This window comes from Misgurnus anguillicaudatus, chromosome 10, assembly GCF_027580225.2.
Source record: "Misgurnus anguillicaudatus chromosome 10, ASM2758022v2, whole genome shotgun sequence".
NCBI lineage: Eukaryota > Metazoa > Chordata > Actinopteri > Cypriniformes > Cobitidae > Misgurnus > Misgurnus anguillicaudatus.
In genome coordinates this window covers 31,647,608-31,668,493 of record NC_073346.2, presented here as the reverse complement: position 1 = coordinate 31,668,493, position 20,886 = coordinate 31,647,608, and the positions used below count along the sequence as shown (strand labels likewise).

The 20,886-nt window shown below is 36.6% G+C and overlaps 1 protein-coding gene across 2 annotated transcripts; it reads right to left on the bottom strand.

The window, feature by feature from the left end:
• Positions 1-5,292: 5,292 nt before the first annotated feature.
• cenpw (centromere protein W) lies at positions 5,293-20,292 on the bottom strand. 2 transcript variants are annotated; one of them, XM_055210896.2, is made up of 3 exons: positions 20,056-20,292; positions 7,877-7,990; positions 5,293-5,898 (listed from the first exon to the last, which is right to left on the bottom strand). In XM_055210896.2, exons 1-3 carry the CDS (start codon positions 20,140-20,142, stop codon positions 5,878-5,880), a joined length of 222 nt encoding a protein of 73 aa, XP_055066871.1. In that variant the 5' UTR covers positions 20,143-20,292; the 3' UTR covers positions 5,293-5,877. The 2 variants fall into 2 exon arrangements, with proteins under 2 accessions (XP_055066871.1, XP_055066870.1); XM_055210895.2 differs by having other exon boundaries at positions 5,293-5,347; positions 20,056-20,280.
• Between the last annotated feature and the right edge of the window lie 594 nt (positions 20,293-20,886).

Here is a 20,886-nt window from a genome sequence, read left to right as displayed (position 1 = left end):
GATACATTTATTCATGTAGCTCAATTGGTAGAGCATTACGTTAGCAATGCACAGGTAATGGGTTCGATCCTACATATATATTGAATGTACTGTAAGTCACTTTGTATAAAAGTGTCTGCCAAATGCATGACTTCAAATGTGCTGTCATAATTGATTTATATAACAAACAGTCTAATTAATACACAATTATATTAGAAAGTAATGGAAATATAGATAGATAGGAAAAACAAAGTGCATGCTAAATGCCCATTACGATGCATCAGGTGCTTCCATCATCAACATATCAGTTCATTGAAATAAAACTGAACTCATTTTGTTTTGTGTAAAATGAATCACTTTATATATCACCCCCAGGCACTGACATGAGCGGTTACTGGTGTTGACACCAGCAGGTTTAATGGCCCGGTGCAGAGTCAATTGATCTTCAGTTGTACCGCAAGAAAAGGTTTAGATTGGAATTGACTTCTGTATTTTCACCCTGTCTGTGGTAAATGGGTATAAATAAGTCTGACTGCAAAATTGAGACATAATGCACTTGTGATACCTTATACCTATAATTATTAGAAAATAGCTTAAGGATCATTTGAAATGCCATTAAAGTAAATCAAAATAGCAGTTTATAATGCAGTAATTGAACAAAATGGGAAACGCCTGGAACTGCAGCCAGTCAACATATTCGTCTCACCGTTTACTTGCTGCGAGTTCATGACAACTGAAGTTATGCGTCTATAATGTGCAAGCGGAGTTTCACACTCTGAAGTTAAACAAGATCAGCGAGGACTGTGGGAAATGTCCATAAAGGCCAAAAGGTGTATTTGCATGTGTGGCATCCATCTTCACCAACATCCAGAGAAATGTACCCTTTTCCAAAGGTCAGCATTTTGTGTAAATTGTGTACAACACTGATCAACTCTGCTATCGGGCGTTTTCAGCAGTGTTGCCCTCTTCTGGTGAGCATGACGGATTGAATCATGAATGCCTGGTTTTACAGAAGATTCGCCAACATCTCAAACAGCACAACAGACAAAACTCCCTGATTTGAAAGTAGATACCACCCTTCACAGTTATGAAGACAACATACATAGATAACGGAGATGAAGGCCGCCCAAGACCTACTGGAAAGTGTTATCAACAGGTTTCTCTTAAAGACTGTTGTAACAGTCTGTTTTAGGCAGAGCACAAACACTTTGCAGATCAATCGCCGGCAGCCCAATTAATTCTGACAGTAGGATTAGAGAAAGGTCTCTCCCAGGTCACGTGACCATGAGTGGGATACACTTGTAAATACACAAGCAAAGTGAGACCTAAACATTTACTTTCCTCTTGTCTTGGGGGTCAAGCCCTTTGGTCCCACACAAACAAGACATTAAAACAAGTTATTTAAGCTGAAACCAAACTGATTGTCACTTGTGTCGACACTACATCTACTAAGATACCTCTATCTGGTCCATTCTTGAATGGAGTGAAGATGTGCAAATTGGTGCCTATGATATACCACACTCCTATGTGCGCAATTTGATAGAAATGAAAAAATATAAATGCTATATTTCAAAGCATGAGAGAAGTGCAATTATGAGCTCCAAAATCACCGAAACCACCAAAACCTAGTGGTCACAAGGTTTGAGAAAATCAACAAAGCAGATGTAAAGTTGCCTTTGTTTATTAAGCTGGGATGGGAATAAAGTCGGCATGAAACGGAAGTAGGGTTCGCCTTATTTTCCACGTGGTGACGTATATCCGAGTGAAACGGCTTCTGAAATGAAATAAGGCAGGGCTGGATTTGAAGTTGTCCATTAAGATCTGATTAGATTGTTTGAAGTTGGCTCGTGTTGCTAATTGATAATCACAGCGATCTTCTCCCGGACCCCGCCCACCTGCCATGACCGTAAGTAAATAGATCGTTACCAGGAGGGGAGGAGATTTGCGTATTTGATTAAAGATTATGAGGGCACATGAATAAAAAAATAAATAAAGCTCACAGATAAGTCCTTTGTAAAAAAAATACCATAATATTCTAAAAATAAATTACAGTTCTACATTTTATTTTCATGGCAACTTTAAAGGAATCGTTCACCGAAAAATAAAAATACTGTCATGATTTACTCAACCTCATGTTTTTGTAAAACTGTAGGAGTTTCTTTCAATAATGGTAACAACACAGTTGACGGTACCCATAGTAGGAAATACAAATACTATGGAAATCAATGGGCACCATCTTTTGTGTGCTTACCATCACTAAAAATATCTTCTTTTGTGTTATCCCCTTAAGTATTTTAACATTTAAAATGTATACACAAACATCACAGTGTTGCTGCTTCATTTTTAAAGCTCACTTAAATTTTATACACTAGTATAAATGTAAATTTTTATTTTATTTTAATCAACATACAAATTACAATTCATTTCAACTTAGTGAGGAGTTGTTATAAATTATAAAAATAAAGAGGAATTAGCTTAAGTTATTTCAACCTTATTTTTCATAATATATAGCAACTTCTCACCAGTCAAGAAAGTTGAAATTATTTATAATTAAAGGGACACTCCACTTTCTTTTTAAAAATATACTCATTAATAAACCCAGCTCCCCAGAGTTAAACAATAGATTTTTACCGTTTTGGAATCCATTCTGCTGATCTCTGCGTCTGGCGGTACAACTTTTAGCATAGCTTAGCACAACCCATTGAATCTGATTAGACCATTAGCATCGCGGCAAAAAAAAGAGAGAGTTTGGATATTTTACCTATTAAAACTAGAGACTTCTGTAGTTACATCGTGTAGTAAGACCGACAGAAAATTAAAAGTTGCGATTTTCTAGGCCGATATTGCTGGGAACTGTACTCTCAATCTTAAGTAATAATCAAGGACTTTGCTGCCGTAACATGGCTGCAGCAGGCGCAACGATATTACGCAGCGCCTAAAAACAGTCCCCTTGGTAACTTTCAATAGCAGAGGACTATTTTCGGGCACTGTGTTTTAAGTTGTAAATAGGAAAAATATCGAAACTCTTTGATTATTTTTAACGTGATGCTAATGGTCGATTATGCTAAGCTAAGCTAAAAGTGGTACTGCCAGACCCAGAGATCAGCTGAATAGATTACAAAAAGTTAATCAAATGTTTAACTTTATAAGGAGCTGTAAAATGAGTAGAGCCCGACCGATTTATAGTTTTGCCGATTTTATCGGCCGATATGAGCATGTCGCAGATATATCTGTATCGGCGTATAAGCCGCAGATATGCGCCGATATGAAAGTTTGTTACAGAACACATTAAATGCATTTGAAAGATGTAAGTACTTGTTTGTCCAGCAGAGTGCGCCCTACTGGTTGCTAATGGTGACCCAGATCACTCACTGTAGTGACACCATCCAATCCCCCACCCCCTTCACTTCAGTTCAGTCAGTCAGTCTCTCAGTTCAGGTGGCATGGAAGCAGTCACGCAGTGTCTTCTTCACAACATTGTTACACCTGGTATTAAGACGCGCTTTGGTCGATTGGATTATAAATGGACAAGAGAGACGCATTCCCGCTTACATTTGGTGTTTTTAATCCGTCTCTTTGTCGACTTGCGAGTTAAAACGCAAGCGGGAGAAATGACGCGAGACGGAGAAATGACACGTTTAAACTACGCGCAGCCGTGCACTTATATATCACTATATGAGATTACTGCTGCTTGTGTTGTTAGTTAACATGCTAATTTCAGAGCAATTGATTCAATAAGCTCGCGCAACTCTACACCCTTGCTAAATAAAAGAGGCGGAGCGAAGACGCTTTAGTTTTATAAAAGTTTAAAGTTTGCACGGAACCCTGGGTTTGTGTTATAAAAACGTTGTGCACATCATTAAACATAGCGTACATTAGTATGTGCTCCGTCAAGCATTGTCTTCGTAACTGTGAGTGGCTAACTAATTTGTGAAGTACACAACTTACTGTAAAGCTAATAATCAATGACTTCATAAGTTTCTCTTTATAACGTTATTCTTGTCAAAACTGCAAATGATGCAAGTTTTATGTATTTTGTTCTCTTTGTGTTTTAAAGTTATTTATAATAAGTCAAGTTTACCGTTTAGTGCACTGATATCCGACTCATTTTGGATAATAAAGTTTATTGTTAACTTCTTGCCTATAGTACATATCTTTGTCACATCAATATAAGTGTTGGATCACCACATTTGTGAGTGATCATTGCATTTAATTGTATTTATTCATAAACAGTATATTATGTTGAAGTATATAGTGTATTCTATGTACAGTACTGTAGTATAATATACTGCAGTATATGTGTACTGAACTATAATATACACAAAGATATCGGCCGATATATCGTTATCGGTCTTTTTTTACTCCCTAATATCTGTATCGGCCCAAAAAAACGCATATCGGTCGGGCTCTAAAAATGAGCATATTTTTTTAAAAGTGGAGTGTCCCTTTAATTCTTAATCATGTATATGTAGGCCTGTAGCCAAACATCAAGCGATGATAAGTTCATTTAAAATAGGTATTCATAAAAAAATTGAGAAAACAAAAGGGATCATGTGAACTGTAAATGGATTTTTTTATTTTCATGAAATAAATACAATATTCACATGAAAATAAAATCAAAAATCTTTAATGGTCTCAATAACAAGCTTCATTGATAATATAAAATAAAAAAATCTTACATTTCATCATTTGATTTTTGGGAAAAATATGACTAGGACATTCAACATTCACCCAAGTACTTAATTTTCTCATGGGTAGGTTAGACAGATCATTTTGATTTCAAATTGAATCATTACTATCTCATTTCAAGTGGTGCATTTGATACCAAGTCAACACAGGACGGCGTAACATCATCCGAGTTAACTTTCCAGCTAAGACCTGCTTTCGTGAGCAGCCACAGATAATGGTCCCACTGTTGTCGATGGCCAACGGCCAAACATCTTGTTGTTTTACAGAGCGGGGAAAGAAACACTGCACGGTTACTCAACCGTCTGTTACCCATGTTAAGTGGTACAAATTGTTTATTAACAGGTGTTGCGTAATAATTCGTTCTTAAGAGCCGAGGGTCACCTTTGCTGCTTTAGATTTCCGGGCTTGATACTGTCCATCATCTAAAGTTTACATAAATCTTTCCCATGACCTTTACAAAGCAAAAAAAATCTAATTGACAGGAACTGAACACAGATCACACACTAATAACATCCACGTGGGATTATGACACATGCCGACATACATAGAAAATTAATACAAGTACAATTCACATCATGATGACTACCAAACTGTTAACATCATGGGGTCAAAGCTTTTGTTAAAAATAAAGTTTGATAGGAAGTTGTCCATGTTATCCACGTACACTCTTTAACAGTTTCTGTAACAGAGAAAAAAGTTATCAGTTAGAAACTGAACACACAATTTAATAAAGCAAAAAATAGGCTACCTCTTTGGGTACACCCATGTTTGCCAAATACGCCCTCTTTTCTTACACCCGCTTTCCATCAACAAGCTCTACATTACACACCTGATTCATAGGTGGCCATGCTGAACCAGTCGGTGTCTGAACTCTGTAAGCGTGGAACGTCTAACATCTTCAGTTAAGGTCATCACGAGCACTCTTCATTTGAAATAAGGTGAGGTCTGCTGCACTACAGCATCTGTGCAAGAAGCACTCGTCTCTGCACACAATTACATCTAAACCAAATAAGCTCTCCTCCCCCATGAAAATAAACGCGGGGCGATGACTTAAAATTGGCCGGATCTCTGTTCAGTGTTCTTGGGACTCATTTGATGTGGTGCCCCGTTCGCATCCACAGCCCTGGAGAAAAAATCCACCGAAAAGGTGCTTGCAAGATGACGTGGCTGGATTCCGGCTGCGATGTGAGTTTGTGCAGTTGCTGGGGATTAGGTCACGTAAGACCTCGGCTTCAAAACAATACATGAATAAATAAATAACAATAAGGGGAGCGTCAGCTGGGCCTAATCTAAAGCACAAGACTCGCATAGCTAAACTTCAAAACGCCAACATTAATCAACACAACCATTTCAGACATACTTCAGTCAATGTAAATATATCGTGAACATTTTGGGAGGGGCCTTCCTATGTGTACTAAAAACAGACTTTATTATTATTATTAATATTAGGTATGGAACAAAATTGAACAGATTACGAATGATGGTTTCAACAGAACATCACAACAAACATTAAAGGAAGATTCCATTTTCTTAAAAGAAAAATCCAGATAATTTCCTCACCACCATGTCATCCAAAATGTTGATGTCTTTCTTTGTTCAGTCGAGAAGAAATTATGTTTTTTGAGGAAAGCATTGCAGGATTTTTCTCATTTTGATGGACTTTAATAGACACCAACATTTAATACTTAACTCAACACTTAACAGTTTTTTTCGACGGAGTCTCAAAGGACTACAAACAATCCCAAACGAGGCACAAGGGTCCCATCCAGCAAAACGATTGTAACCTTTGACAATAAAAATAACAAATATACACTTTTAAAGCACAACTTCTCGTCTAGATCCGGTCGTGATGCGCTAGCGTGACCCGACGCAGTACGTCATCACATCACGAGGTCACAAAGGACAAACGCAAAACTCCACCCAAGCGTTTACAAATGTTGAGAAAGAGGACCGTTCCTACATTGTTGTATATCAACTGATACTAATTAATGTCTTTGTGTCAGTTTATTGTTTACAATGGTCTGCAAATGTGCGTTTTGTATATGTAACACGTAACCTCCCTACGTCACCACGCATTTACGTTAGGTCGTGCTGGACCGGACCTAGACGAAAAGCTGTGGTCCAAAAGAGCACATTCCCTACTTTTCTTGTCAAAAAAGACAATCCCTTCGCTAGACAAGACCCTTATGCCTCGTTTGGGATCGTTTATAGTCCTTTGAAACTCCGTTAAAAAAAACTATACATGTTGAGTTAAGTATTAATTGTTGGTGTCTACCAAAGTCCATCAAAATGAGAAAAATCCTGCAATGCTCTCCCCAAAAAACACAATCCCCTCCGGACCGAACAAAGAAAGACATCAACACCTCCGATGACATGGTGGTGACCAAATTATCTGGACCTTTCTTTCAAGAAAATGGAATATTCCTTTAAGGGTTTTGTGTTGTTACGCTAGGCACTGGCACAAAACTTCAAATTCCCAAAGATGTTTTCTGCACAATGTTTAAGTTGTTATGCAGCCTCAAAATCAGTACAGATGTTTATTTCTTCCTGTTTATTGCGTGATGGTCTGATCTCAGCTAGTCAGATGGCAGGTTTGAACTGGTAACAAAGTGGACAGAGATAAGCTGCACCTGATGTACCTCTTGGAAGTTCACCAATGATCAAATTGATTGCTGTAACGCATACTGTTGAGAAGATCAATAGAGCGGCCATAGGTGACATCTGCTAACAATGCAGCCTGATTCACTTAATATGCATCTGAAACCTAACCCAGTCAATTTGAAGTACCCACTGTCCTTACATGAAAGCATCACTGCCTGAACACACGCTGGACCTCCGGCTAAAATAAATCAATTGCAGTATAAAGAACGGACTTGGAAGGACATTTTGTTTTAAAGTTCAATGATGTTCAATTGACCAGGGATTTTCTGGCTTTTACAACGATAATCAATAGAAATAAAGCCTACGTGTCAACAATAAACTGTTTTTCATTAATGACTTTCAATGTAATAACAAAACCAATATATATGGACTATATAAAATAATAAATGGCAAAATGTAGCATAATGCATAGGGTCATATTCACTATAATAGATTTGCTTCAGAAATGAAGTCAAAGGCAATTTCTAACACTATATAATATGATATGAGATATATACTATAGGTTAGTTAATGCATGTCTCTTCATCAGTATAGTTGCCATAGATACCTTGGCGACAGCTCTGACGTGGTGATCTTTGATGGTTGCTGATTTTTCTTCAAAGGCTTTGACCCTGGACTCCTCTGCTAGACGATGTAGGACAACCAGAAGATTCAACTGAGCCTATAGACACAACAGAAATTATTTATACGCATTGATATTAAATAAACAACATTTCACAACAGTTCACCACAGCTGAAACCTTGATCCAATCCTCTTTATGTTATAATAAATATTTTTATGAAGAAAATACTTGTGTAGATCTGTTTTTATTTGCCTTTGCAACGGCATAATGACTTTTGTGTGCCTTACAGATACAATGTGTTTTCTCTTAACAACTCTTATTGTACAGCACTTTAGGCATAACAGTTGATTTTAAATGTGCTATATAAATAAATCTGATCATGTAACTTAAAGCATACTTATAACATCAGGAAAGCTTTTCTGCATCAAAAAACATGATTTTGTTTTGCACAATAAGCCGTAGGGCTGGGTTTCACATCATGCACTCATGTACACAATACACATCCCAACACATATGTCATTCATGACTGAATATTGTATTTGGATTACAGTCAAAACTGGATCAAATCCTAGGATTTCTATGAGCGTGAGCATGTCTGCAGTCAATTTCTCTAAACGGTATATATTAAAAGTGCCGTCGAATGGAAAACTCAAACACGATTGTTTCCTCCTTCTTATGTTAATCTTGTGCACACAAAAGACCGCTGGAAAACAGGCCAATCTCAACATGCAGTAACTCTGACTGTGACGTTACAGTCGTCATGTACGCCCCAACATTACAATTTTGCATTATATTAAGTACAATGCTGAGGTGTGATTGCTAAGTTAGCATTATATGCTAGTTAATCCTATATGCTAGCGTTGAGGCTGAAGTTCTACTATTGATGTTACGGTTACGTTTTGCATGTCCATACAAAAAACTCCACAAACATACCACACAGAAATGTCGATTAACAATCTCCAAACAAATGAATGCATTTGAATCAAATTCTGCATCTTTGTAAGATACAGGCTCACACATAAGGTCTGTTTACACACATAGAGAGCTACTGAAAGGAGGTGCTATGTGAAAGAGCCAATCAGAGCAGAGCTTAAAGGATTAGTCCATTTTTTTAGACAATTTACTCGCCACCATGTCATCCAAAATGTTGATGTCTTTCTTTGTTCAGTCGAGAAGAAATTATGTTTTTTGAGGAAAACATTCCAGGATTTTTCTCATTTAAATGGAATTTAATGGTCCCCAATACGTAATAGATTTAATGCAGTTTAAACTTGCAGTTTCAAAGGACTCCAAATGATCCCAAATGAGGCATAAGGGTCTTGTCTAGCGAAATGGTTGTCATTTTTGAGAAGAAAAAAAAAAAAATGCACTTTTAAACAACAACTTTAAAATCTCCAATCCTGTGACGCGCCAGTGCGACCTCATTGCGTAATGCCAGGTAAAGGTCACGTGTTACATTTATGAAACGCACATTTGCGGACCATTTTAAACAATAAACTGACACAAAGACATTAAATAGTATCATTCGACATACAACACCGTCGGAACGGTCCTCTTTCTCCACATTTAAACACTTGGGCGTAGTTTCGCATTCGTCATCCGTGACCGTGATGACGTATTATGTGAGGTCGAGCTGGCGTGACGCGGGACCGGAGGTAGATGAGAAGTTGTGGTTGAAAAGTGCATATTTTTTATTTCTCTTGTCAAAAATGACAATCGTTTCCCTAGATCAGGGGTTTTCAAACTGGGGGGGCCGCGAGATGGTGCCAGAGGGGCCTCAGTTTTATGAAATTTTATAAAATACATTAATTTATCGTGAATTCTGTGTAATTAAACATTAAAAAATAAGGCTACTAACCAAAAGCACTACTTTTTTGTATAATTTAATATGTGTTTTAGTAAAATAGTGAGTTTAGAACAGTTTTTTGTCACACAGTTTCTTTGAGGGGCGGCGAAGGAATGCACCATACACAAGGGGGGCCACACGCTGAAAAAGTTTGGGAACCACTGCCCTAGATAAGACCCTTATGCCTGGTTTGGGATCGTTTAGAGTCCTTTGAAACTGGACTGTGTTCAATCTGTTATGTGTTGGGGTCCATTAAAGTCCATTAAAATGAGAAAAATCCTGGAATGTTTCCCTTAAAAAACATAATTTCTTCTCGACTGAACAAAGAAATAAATTAACATTTTGGATGACATGGTGGTGAATAAATTATCTGGATTTTTTTTAAGAAAATGGACTAATCCTTGAAAAGTTATTATTCATGATGACACTTTCAAATAAGGTAGTAATAGACCATTTTATTCTGTGGGCAAATCCTAGGTTTATAAATGGACATTAATAGGGTAATAAAACGGTTTCTGGATCATTTTTGCACTTAATAAAGCCACATAACTTAGATATCAGAGAACAATTGAACATATTATTTCAATGCATTCTTTGGCTCCTCTAATAACTAGCTCCAGTTTGGATTCAGATTTTATGACCCAGCATCTGTAAGAGATAATGCAAACCCTGCGAGGACTTCAGATGATGTCAACTCTGAATCAACATACAAAACTTTCCATATATTGTTATTGATATGATCACAACATGTAATTGTTGCTTTAATGGGAATAGTTTCTGCTTATATGAATATATGATCTTAGCAAACTGAATCACTTGTATTATCAATATACTTTGAAACAATCACCTTTGATAATCAGATTATAATAATTACATTATATTACATAATCTAAATCAGTGTTCTTCAACCCTGGTCCTCGAGGACCCCCTTCCAGAATGTTTTAGATGTCTCCTTAGTTAACACACATGATTTAAATCATTAGCTTGTTAGGGAGACATTCTGGAAGGAGGCTGATGAGATGGTTCAGGTGTTTTAAATAAGGAAACATCTAAAACTTTCTGGAAGGGGGTCCTTGAGGACCAGGGTTGAAGAACACTGATCTAAATACAAAGAGGCATTTACGTCTGTGCATACTTTGAAAGAATTTCTTTATTCACAAGACTCATTCAGTCAAATAAACCAAATAAATAATTTTCCCGCAATGTACCGCTAAGAAACAGGTTCTGTAGATCATCTTCTGCTCTCCATGTCTTAAACACAGACAAATGAAACAAGTGGCCACATCTACTGAACCCAATCCAGCTATTTTCCTAATGATTTCAGCGGAAAAAAAGGCAGCACTCCTTGTGCATCTACAGGACAGCCATTTGGATGCAATTTAAATCTATTAATACCTCATTTTCATAATTGTGGGTCATCTCAGGGGCGTCTGAATACTTGTCCAACAGCTGGTGTTGAGAGTGTTTTCGAGATCCCTGTGCCAGAGGCTTTGCCAAAACATAACAACCGGGCTGAACTGATTAGAGCAGAGGCGGTATCTATTGCCTCATGCAGACACGGAAAGCACATGGAAACTTTACTGAAGGCAGAAAGGTGCAGAAAAAAACGATTTGAAATGCGATAGTAGGGAAAAGAATCTGTGCAATCTACCTCGAAGACTTAAGACGGGTGCACATTGTAGAGAAGTTCACTTTGCAATGTCATGCAAATGTCAACCTTATCATAAAAAGTTTTTAACCTTACTGATGTCTCAGATGTCAATTTCTGGTGGTTTAAAATTAAATACCCATGCAAAGTCTCTGTTAAAGTTTATATAGCATTTTTTCATAGTCAAGGAAATGCACATTTCAGAATTGTCAACTGCATAACAGAGAAATGTCACATCTATAATGCTGCTGCTTCTTCCTCATAACTGTGCATCAAATTTTTTAATTAAAAATAAATACTGAGTGCTATTTGAAGAGTCATCATTTCTCCCAAAAACGTATGTCATCTTTTGTTTCCCTTCATCTAAAATAGAGAGCACGCAAATAAACTCATATTTTTTTGAAGTCTGGACTCTATCATCAGGGTTTAGAAAAATATAAACAGATGGTTTAATATATTGGTAATAATACATGCACTCTGATCATTTATATTTCGAGTTTTGACTGCAAATTTCACATACATAATGCTGGAATTGCTCTGCTGCAGGACTGACACTGGCACAATTTTACTGCTGAAAAACTTATCGCAATGGTTGCTAATTGCCTGTTGGCTAACATGTCAGACAAGTGATGTAAGACTACGGGGCAGTTTCCCAAACAGGGTTTAGGCTAATCCAGGACTAGGCCTTATTTATATTAGGTCATTAAAGAAGTTTTTACAAACATACCTTACAAAAAACACAACAGGTGTGCATCTTGAGACAAAAAAAGTCACCGATACATGAAGAATTTGGTTCCAAAGCGCAAAAAATCCAATTTGACTAATTTCTGTAAAAATTTGTTTTCTATATCAAGAAAGTGACAAGATTGAAACCACTATTTTCTGCTACAAACTTTCACATCATCTTTAGGTTATAATAACATTAAAAATTCAAATCCATAATTTGATTTTCAAAGATTTATTATAAAAACGGATTATTTTTTCTGCAAAATGCTATAAATCTATTGAATCAATATATAATGTGCATTTGCCATGTTATATTCATTTAGTTGACTAGTGGTATACACTGATTTAAAAAAAATTAACATTAATGGCATTAATCAGAACACTGTCATTGTTGCTGTCATCCTTGGGACGTTGTCACTGAACCTTTTTATCAGCGATCAGCTGTAAAATGTTCTGTTCATGCTCGATTTTTGTTGACTTCACGTGAAAATAATGGAAAGTTTTTATAAGATCCACTGGGGTCAATGTGTTAGCATGACAGAAGCCTGATGCTGTCGCGTGAGGAACAGTCGCCATTTTTCCTTTGCCCAAGTGCCTTACGTTTCTTCCCCGCCACAGAAAACAACAACAGGCTTATTAATGCCATCAAAAGTATTTTTTGTTTTTGTTTGTTTGTTGATCACAAAGTCCAAAGTAGATGAGGAAAACTAGGATTCCGTGTGTATTCAAAGCGCCGCCTTTATTGTTTGCAATGCGTGGAATGGTGCGCTGTGATTTGTTGAGCTGATTTATTGCATTCTGCAGAGAAGGAGGACTGCCGTTTATCGCGTTTTGGAAAAAAGTTAGAAAATATGACAGAATAACATGACGGATATTGGATTTTGTGTAAAATTAAGAATTTCATTTTTAATACCGACCTGATACAATACTGATTTTGGTGGTAACTATTTTTTTTAAAACAACTCTTCATAAAATTAGTTTAAATTTAAGCAATTCAAACATGCATTTTAGTCTGGGACTAAGATAAGACCTGTCTGGGAAAGCACCCCAACAGATTTCAGCCTAGGATTTAAGTAATCTTTTAAAAAAAATTAAGCTAACCATCGAATCCCATTTTATAACAACTCTCTCATATCAAGATTTTTGTAGTCACTGTCGCGTTTGTCATAAAGTTCTTTGTTTTCAAACAACAGCTCTTCATCTTGCCTCGATGCATCTTCTTGGTGTGTTTACCTCTTCAATGTGGTGCCCTGTGAGACCGTTATGTGCTTGAGCGCCACCAAGTCGTGTTTTACTGGAACCTTAACCGCTCCAGGCACGTGAACAAAAGCGCCAATCTCATTGGTCGGCCAACTTTTAAAGCGCCGCGTCAAACAAACAAAAAAAACATGTCTGAGGCGTTTTTCTGAAAATGACGCTTTTGCGCCTGATGCTTTACGTGTGGCTGTGCTTACTCACATTGGCGCTCGTTCTTGAGTCACGAAGACCTTTAGATTCTCAAAATTTGTCTAAGATAGCCATATCGTGGGGGGGGACTTAGTGTACGAGCAAAAAAAAAAACAATTTTGAGGTGACTTTCCTTTGAATTAAAACAAGAGCAATGTAACATCTTATAAAAGAAATGCAATGCACCAAATAAGTGCTAAAAAGAAGTAAAAAAGTTTTAGGTAAGCGGCCTATGTGTAATGCTTTGAAAGAAAAACATAAACATGGTTTACTATTTCACGGTTACAAGGTTCATTTTTCAATTTAATTCGAATGTCTCATCAAATATTAGGGCTGGGTATTAGCAAGGGCCTCCCGGTATGATATGTATCACGACACATGGGTCATGATGCGATACGTATCACGATACGATGCAATGCGTGTTTTTTTATCAAAAATGTAAAAAAAAAATAGATCTGAACAAAGAACTGCAGGTGTTTTTAAATTTTCTGCCATTTTCTGACTCCCTCTAACTTCTGAGACGTTGGCCGAATGGCCGTAAATGGCAGACAACTGGACAGTGACAACTACAGCAGCGGCAGAGGAGGTCGTTTGACGCACAGAGGGATTTGATGGGTTTTAAAATATCGATAGTAGAGATCGAAATATCGATACACTATATGCGATAGTTAGCTGTATCGATATTTTTGCACAGCCCTATCAAATATAGCGTTTTAAAACGCTTATGGCTAACATTATTTCCGAATAACCTCACCACACATTTTTACATCTCTGAAGAACTGCACCAATCAGTGCCTAAATAAACACCAATTTCAGACCAAATGCTTTCAATGACCTATCATGCCATTACATTAAACAAGCCAGCGCCGCTCGTAATAACCCAGTGTGACAAATGCCAACAGCTTCTGGTCTGACCTCCAAAATCTAAAGAGCTATAACACCAGGGAGCACACTTTGCTGTCAGGGGGCAGAAGGGGGTCCTGGTTCAGGACAAAATCTAGAAAAAGAAAACAGATACTTTCACAGCTTCCTTGCAGGATGAAGCAGATTATTTTCGTGTTCAACCAACCATCAAATGCAGCACAGGCTCTATCAGTTCAATGAGAGAACAAAGCTACGTCTTAAGCCACTGACCCAACGGGCAAGCAGCTCTTATAAACAGGAGGGATGAAATGGTATGGCTGGGATAATCTCGCAAGCTGTTGTTGTGCTTAGAGAGACTGCACTTGTTATGGGATTGTGACCGGTCTTTACCAAAGCATCCGAGAGTCAAAACCGATGCAGCTGAGGGGGAACACATAGCTTAGTGATTGTACTGACAGGACACGGAAAAGGTAAAGGGTCGCTGCCAACTCAATTGTCTTTGAATCCAAAAAAATGGTGCAGGCTGATATATTTTCATGCAATTTTAGCAGAACTGTAAACTGTATCAGATATTATTCACCAAACTGATCAAACAAAATCATGTCATTGTTTTATGATCCAAAGTGATGTACAATGTGTAAACAAACCTGTTCTTGTTTTGTATTTTGACAGGCACCTACTCATATAGCCTACTTGAGCTTACTGAGGCATAAAATTGCCTCTGCAACTAAAATAAATACAGTATCCAAAAACACTCAAATTGAAGGTTTACAATCTGGGAACTTCATTTGAAAGCAAAAACCTATTAATAACAACGTTCAACATTACAAGCAGCGCTACTGATCCACAGGAACAGTAGGCAATGTGCGAAGGTCGACGTTATTAGGAATTTTGCCATTAAAAGCACAGGAAACCAGATCAAACCGGTACATATTCATAGCAGGGTAAAGTGAGCCTTTCTTTCATTTTCCTAAAGTTTTTCTTTCAGTTTAATGGCTGGATTAGACCCCTGTAAAGCGGAGCACCTTTCAGTCGGCTTTTACATCCCCACCTCCAGTCTCCATAAAGAAAGACCAGCTGCAATGGACCTTTAATTAGGAGCCTGTTAGTGCATGGACGGCATTCCCCATCCACCACACACACAATGCATATCCAGCCATACTAGTAGTGACAATTATGCTCCTAAACTAAGAAGCAATGGACAAGAGATGCCCAATTGTTTAATCATCTTGGCTACCTTGATCTTGAGCTACTTAGCGGTCAATATCAAGAAATCAAAGAGGCGGCATTCACCACTGTCACACACAATAATGTTTACAGCTGCTCAGAAATAAAACATTTAGCCACACAAATGTGAAGACAGCTATCTGTTAATGGGCCACATACCTTAAATTAATTTAGCTTTTTATGTCTTATCACTGTTAGGGTAGGGACTCACCAAATCGATGCCATCGACCAGACTGTGGGTAAGGCTTGCATTGTTTGCGTGATACACCAAATAGATGGCGGCCAAAAAAAAACGCCTGTGTGAGATCACTTTCCGTACCTGCTGGTGAAAGTAGTTGGTATTCATTACTCAAAACAGGAAACCGGAAGATCTAGTGACTGCTGGGATACAAAACCTAAATGTAACACTTTACAATAATGTTGTATTAGTAAATGTTAGGAGATGCATTAAAGGAATAGTCTACTCATTTTTTAAATATTAAAATATGTTATTACCTTAACTAAGAATTGTTGATACATCCCTCTATCATCTGTGTGCGTGCACGTAAGCGCTGGAGCGCGCTGCGACGCTTCGATAGCATTTAGCTTAGCCCCATTCATTCAATGGTACCATTTAGAGATAAAGTTAGAAGTGACCAAACACATCAACGTTTTTCCTATTTAAGACGAGTAGTTATACGAGCAAGTTTGGTGGTACAAAATAAAACGTAGCGCTTTTCTAAGCGGATTTAAAAGAGGAGCTACATTTTATGGCGTAATAGCACTTTTGGGAGTACTTCGACTCGATGCAGTAACACCCTCCCTCTCCCATTATGAGAGTGAGAAGGGGAGCGGACTTTTCAGGCGAGTCGAAATACTCCCAAAAGTGCTATTACGCCATAAAATATAGTTCCTCTTTTAAATCCCAACAATTCTTAGTTAAGGTAATAACATTTTAATATTGAAAATGAGTAGACTATTCCTTTAACTATCATGAACAAAAAAATAAACAATATATTTTTAAACATGTATTAATTCTTATAATGTTAGTAACTGTCAATAAAAGTTATTTATGTTAGTTCATGGTGCATTAATTAACGTTAACAGTTACAGTGCTTAATTTTAAAATTGTATTAGTAAATGCCGAAATTAACATGAACAAAGATTAATAAATGCAGTATTGTTCGTTGTTAGTTCATGCTAACTAATGCATTAACTAATTGTTAACAAATAACAATTAACATCGCTCGCCTAACAGTTTTGCACAAATTTTGCTCACCACAGACGGAATTTGTGATATATTCGTAATGTGTTTAAAGCCATATCTTTTTAAAATATTCATGAAATTGGAATAAGACATGAATAAAATAAGATAAGCATTTGGTTACATTCCCTCTTGACTTTGTTGTTTGCGTGCTTCTCACTTACGTTTTACATTTTTGTGCACTGGTTGGCTATGCTGAAACAGCCAATCAGAATGATTGACTCCCAGGCGTGCATGTAAACAAGTTAAAACAACACCTCAAACGGAATAAAAAGAACCAAACCGATTAAAAATGTAATCCGTTTGAAAGGGGTGGTTTGTGCTTTTGAGCAGATAACAAAAGGTATACGTAAACACTTGATCAGATTGATAACTGAAACTAGAAAGCTCTGCCCATGTGCAAACTTCTATTCTTTTTTAACGGTGGTTGGCATACCACCTTAAAGTGCATTTCCATCACCTACTGGATTGGAGAGCAAATGCAATGACTTAGAATTGGCGTAATGATGTATGACGCAAAGAATGCAAGCTTTTGTTGTTAAAGGAAGTCACATGAAGTGACTGTCTTGTCATTCTAAAATTTTTCAAATCTCCTTCCAATCCTCTGTAAAGTGATACGAGACAGCAATGTCTGGTCCGTCCATGATTTATACTCTGATTCACAAATGCATGGACTTGCTCTCGATGACGGTGAAGCACACTTTTTGGGCACATGTGAATGGGTGTTTCTGCCACTGCTTGATAATCAGCGTGGCACAAAGCTCCATGTGCTCGTTGTTTATTAATTTTGACCTGAAAGACGCACAGCCATTTTGGGATGATGGCTTTTATGTTATGTTGAAACCATATTTGTGTAACGTGCGCATGTCAAATGATCAAATCTGATTTAAAGCTTGTACCAAATAAACACACACATCAATCCGATCACATAATTAAGTGTTCATGTAAAAGCGAAGATAGGATTTATTAATGTAAATGTAGCTAGTGACTTACTGCGCAGAACATACTAAATAAACTAAGTTAGACAACGCTCAAAACCTGCACAACAGCTGACCGATGGCTTTGTGTGAACCTAGCTTTAGTTTTAATGTGTAGTTCATCCTTGTGTGGTTAGTACAGGTTTACTAATTATACACTTAGGGGTGGGTCCTGGACAGGGATTAGACTAGTCCTAGACTAAAATAAATGTAAGAGCTGTCCAAACTCAAAACAACCTGCACTGCCACTGACATATCTTTAAATACATCAGTGCCTTTTGTTTTGCCTCAAAATGCACACAAGTAATGTTTTTAGTAATGGCATGTTTGGTAAAACTAGTTTAAGCTAATCCCTGTCCGGGAAACTGGCCCTTAGATTTTAAGCCTAAGTGACAAGGTAAAGGAGAGACATACACGTTGCACACAATGTAAATTTGCTGTCTTGTGCTGTGCATGTCCTGCTACAATTATTCTCAATTGAACAGGTGAAAGGTTCGACTTAGAAATGCCTTGAATTTAATATTGTCCTGTTCTTGTTACTAAGCCTGAAATCAAACTAAAACTTTATAAACTAACTTAAAGCTAGCTTAGGAGGCAAAGTAGAGGTACAGTACTTTCAACAGCAAGACAACAGTACTGTCAACAGACAAATCTCATTCTGCAATGCTGCTAAGCGTACACATGAAAATAAAAAAACGGTATTTTTCACAATTCCTGTTTAATATGATCTTACTATTTTGTTTTCTGCTTTTCTCCAGTCTCCACAGTTTTTGTGCTAAAATAAACTTGTAAAGCTCCTTTGCAAGAGCAAAAAACATAAAAAGCGCAATAAAAATGAAACTGAATGTTACTACTAGTTACCAACTACAGGCTGTTTATTTGAACATGTAATAAAAATACAAAAATATACATATATATAATAATAAAGTATTTATACTGTGTATACATACATACAAAACAAACAAAAAAATAAAAATAAAAATGACAGATAAATAAGGACATGTACTTCTCAGCACTTTCAACCAAAATTATTATAAATAATAAATAATTCAAAAAAACACAAAACACAAATATATTCCCATGTTCAAAAGGAGTAGGAAGAAGTTCATAAACTTTTCAAATCCCACCCCCTTTCTCTAGTTTTATCAATTAGATAAATACACAAGGATTCCACACAATTCTTATTTACATAAATATTCACCTCATATCTACCTACCTACATCTCACATATACCCATACATACATAGACCACGGACAGATGCAAACATGCATACATACATACAACACTATTTTCATTTCTTTCAATATCCATACTATAACCTCAAGTCCTTTTTATAGCCATTCAATACATGATTTTTAAATAATCTCTTGAATTTACTAATTGTTGTACATGATTTCATCTCGTCACTGCAGCTATTCCATACATTAACTCCTTTAGTTGTAACACATTGATATTTGGCATTTGTTCTAATATGTTTCTTTTGAAAAACTGACTCTCCTCTTAAATTATGCTTGCTATCTCTCATTTGAAACAGCCCTTGGATACCGTTCGATAGCTGATGATTTTTTACTTTGTACATAATTTGTGCAGTTTTAAACTCAACCATATCTCTAAATTTTAGAACTTTTAATTTAATAAAAATGGATTAGTTGTGTGATTTAGAGTAGTGGTTGACTACATAATGCAATAAGGAATACAAATTTCAACTTGATATCTAATGATACATCAGATGTTTGTACTGAGATATTCAATAGTATTGATTACATTCACCTCCACTACTGTGAGAAACACTACACTAGTGCCGCCGCATCAAACAAATAAGCAGCCATAAACAACTTAATCACAAGGACAGCATTAAATAAACTCACAAAACCACACGTATCAAGTTCATTTAACTTACATGTTCTGTATTCTCTTCTCTAAACAAATACGGCTCGCCCATCAAAATACGTGCTAAAGCGCTGCCAGGTTTTAATGTTTTGTGTGGGCACAGCCTTTATTTCTCTAAGGAAACGAGACAGAGTTTTAAGACACAGACAACTGTATGTGCCATGGACACCGTTAAAATACAGGTAATAAAACAGGCAATAGTCTGATTAAACGACAACATTGTGGACAGGCATTTGAACTGCGTTTACTATTAAACAAAGAGTAACATATTGTCGGTTCATGATCGTTCACTCACCATTAAATCCGCGTTTTTTCCTATCCGTACATCTGCGTTCTTCTTCATATGAAACTTCAGTGTTGCTCTTGGTGCTTTCTTAGACATGACTGAAGGATTAAAGTCACTCTTTTGCCGTTCGGTTTTAACAGATTTAACGGTTAAAAGTGAAGCTCACGGCTGCAAGTTGTTTGTTTTGTTCAAAATATCGCGCGTTTTACTACCGGCTCGTCTTGATGACGTATAGGAAGCTCATTGGTTAGGATTGGCAGCATGTGTTGGGTAATGTAAGAAATCGTTTAACTGCACTTGCAGTCTCTCTTGATAACTTTTAAAATTAAAGAGCGAGACATTTTTTTTTCAAAGATCTTTGTACCCAATAACTATTTGTAACCCATTGTATTATCATTATTTTACTTTAAGTTTATTATTTTAATTGTATTATTATTTATGTTTTTTATGTTTTTCCTTTTCTTTTGTTTGTTTGATTAATTAATTATTATTTATATTTGTTTAATTCCTTACACTTCTTTGTAATTTCATATCTGAACTATAGCTGTTGACAATGAAATACGTCTGTCTTTGATAAATGTAATATACAGTAACCTAATTTTATTTGTTCCAAGTCTATTTTGTATGTACATTTGTTGAAAAACTTGCAGTTATACACATTAAACATGTAATTTTAGTTATTTAGGTTTAATTAAATGTTTTATTTAATGAAGATTTAGATATTATGAAAATGTTGCAAAGTTGCTGTGTGAATTGTGCTAGCTGTAAGTTTAAATATACATAAATGTTTTTATTGGATAGTACAATTATTTTATACACAATATATGCATACACAAGTGT

Bases quoted from the DNA above. Each gene is read 5' to 3' on its own strand.
- cenpw (XM_055210895.2), bottom strand. From the start codon at position 20,142: ATGTCTAAGAAAGCACCAAGAGCAACACTGAAGTTTCATATGAAGAAG. The intron at 7,991-20,055 runs GTGAGTGAACGA...TTGTGTCTATAG, and splicing joins GAAAAAACGCGGATTTAATG to GCTCAGTTGAATCTTCTGGT. The intron at 5,348-7,876 runs GTATCTATGGCA...TCTCTGTTACAG, and splicing joins ACGTCAGAGCTGTCGCCAAG to AAACTGTTAAAGAGTGTACG.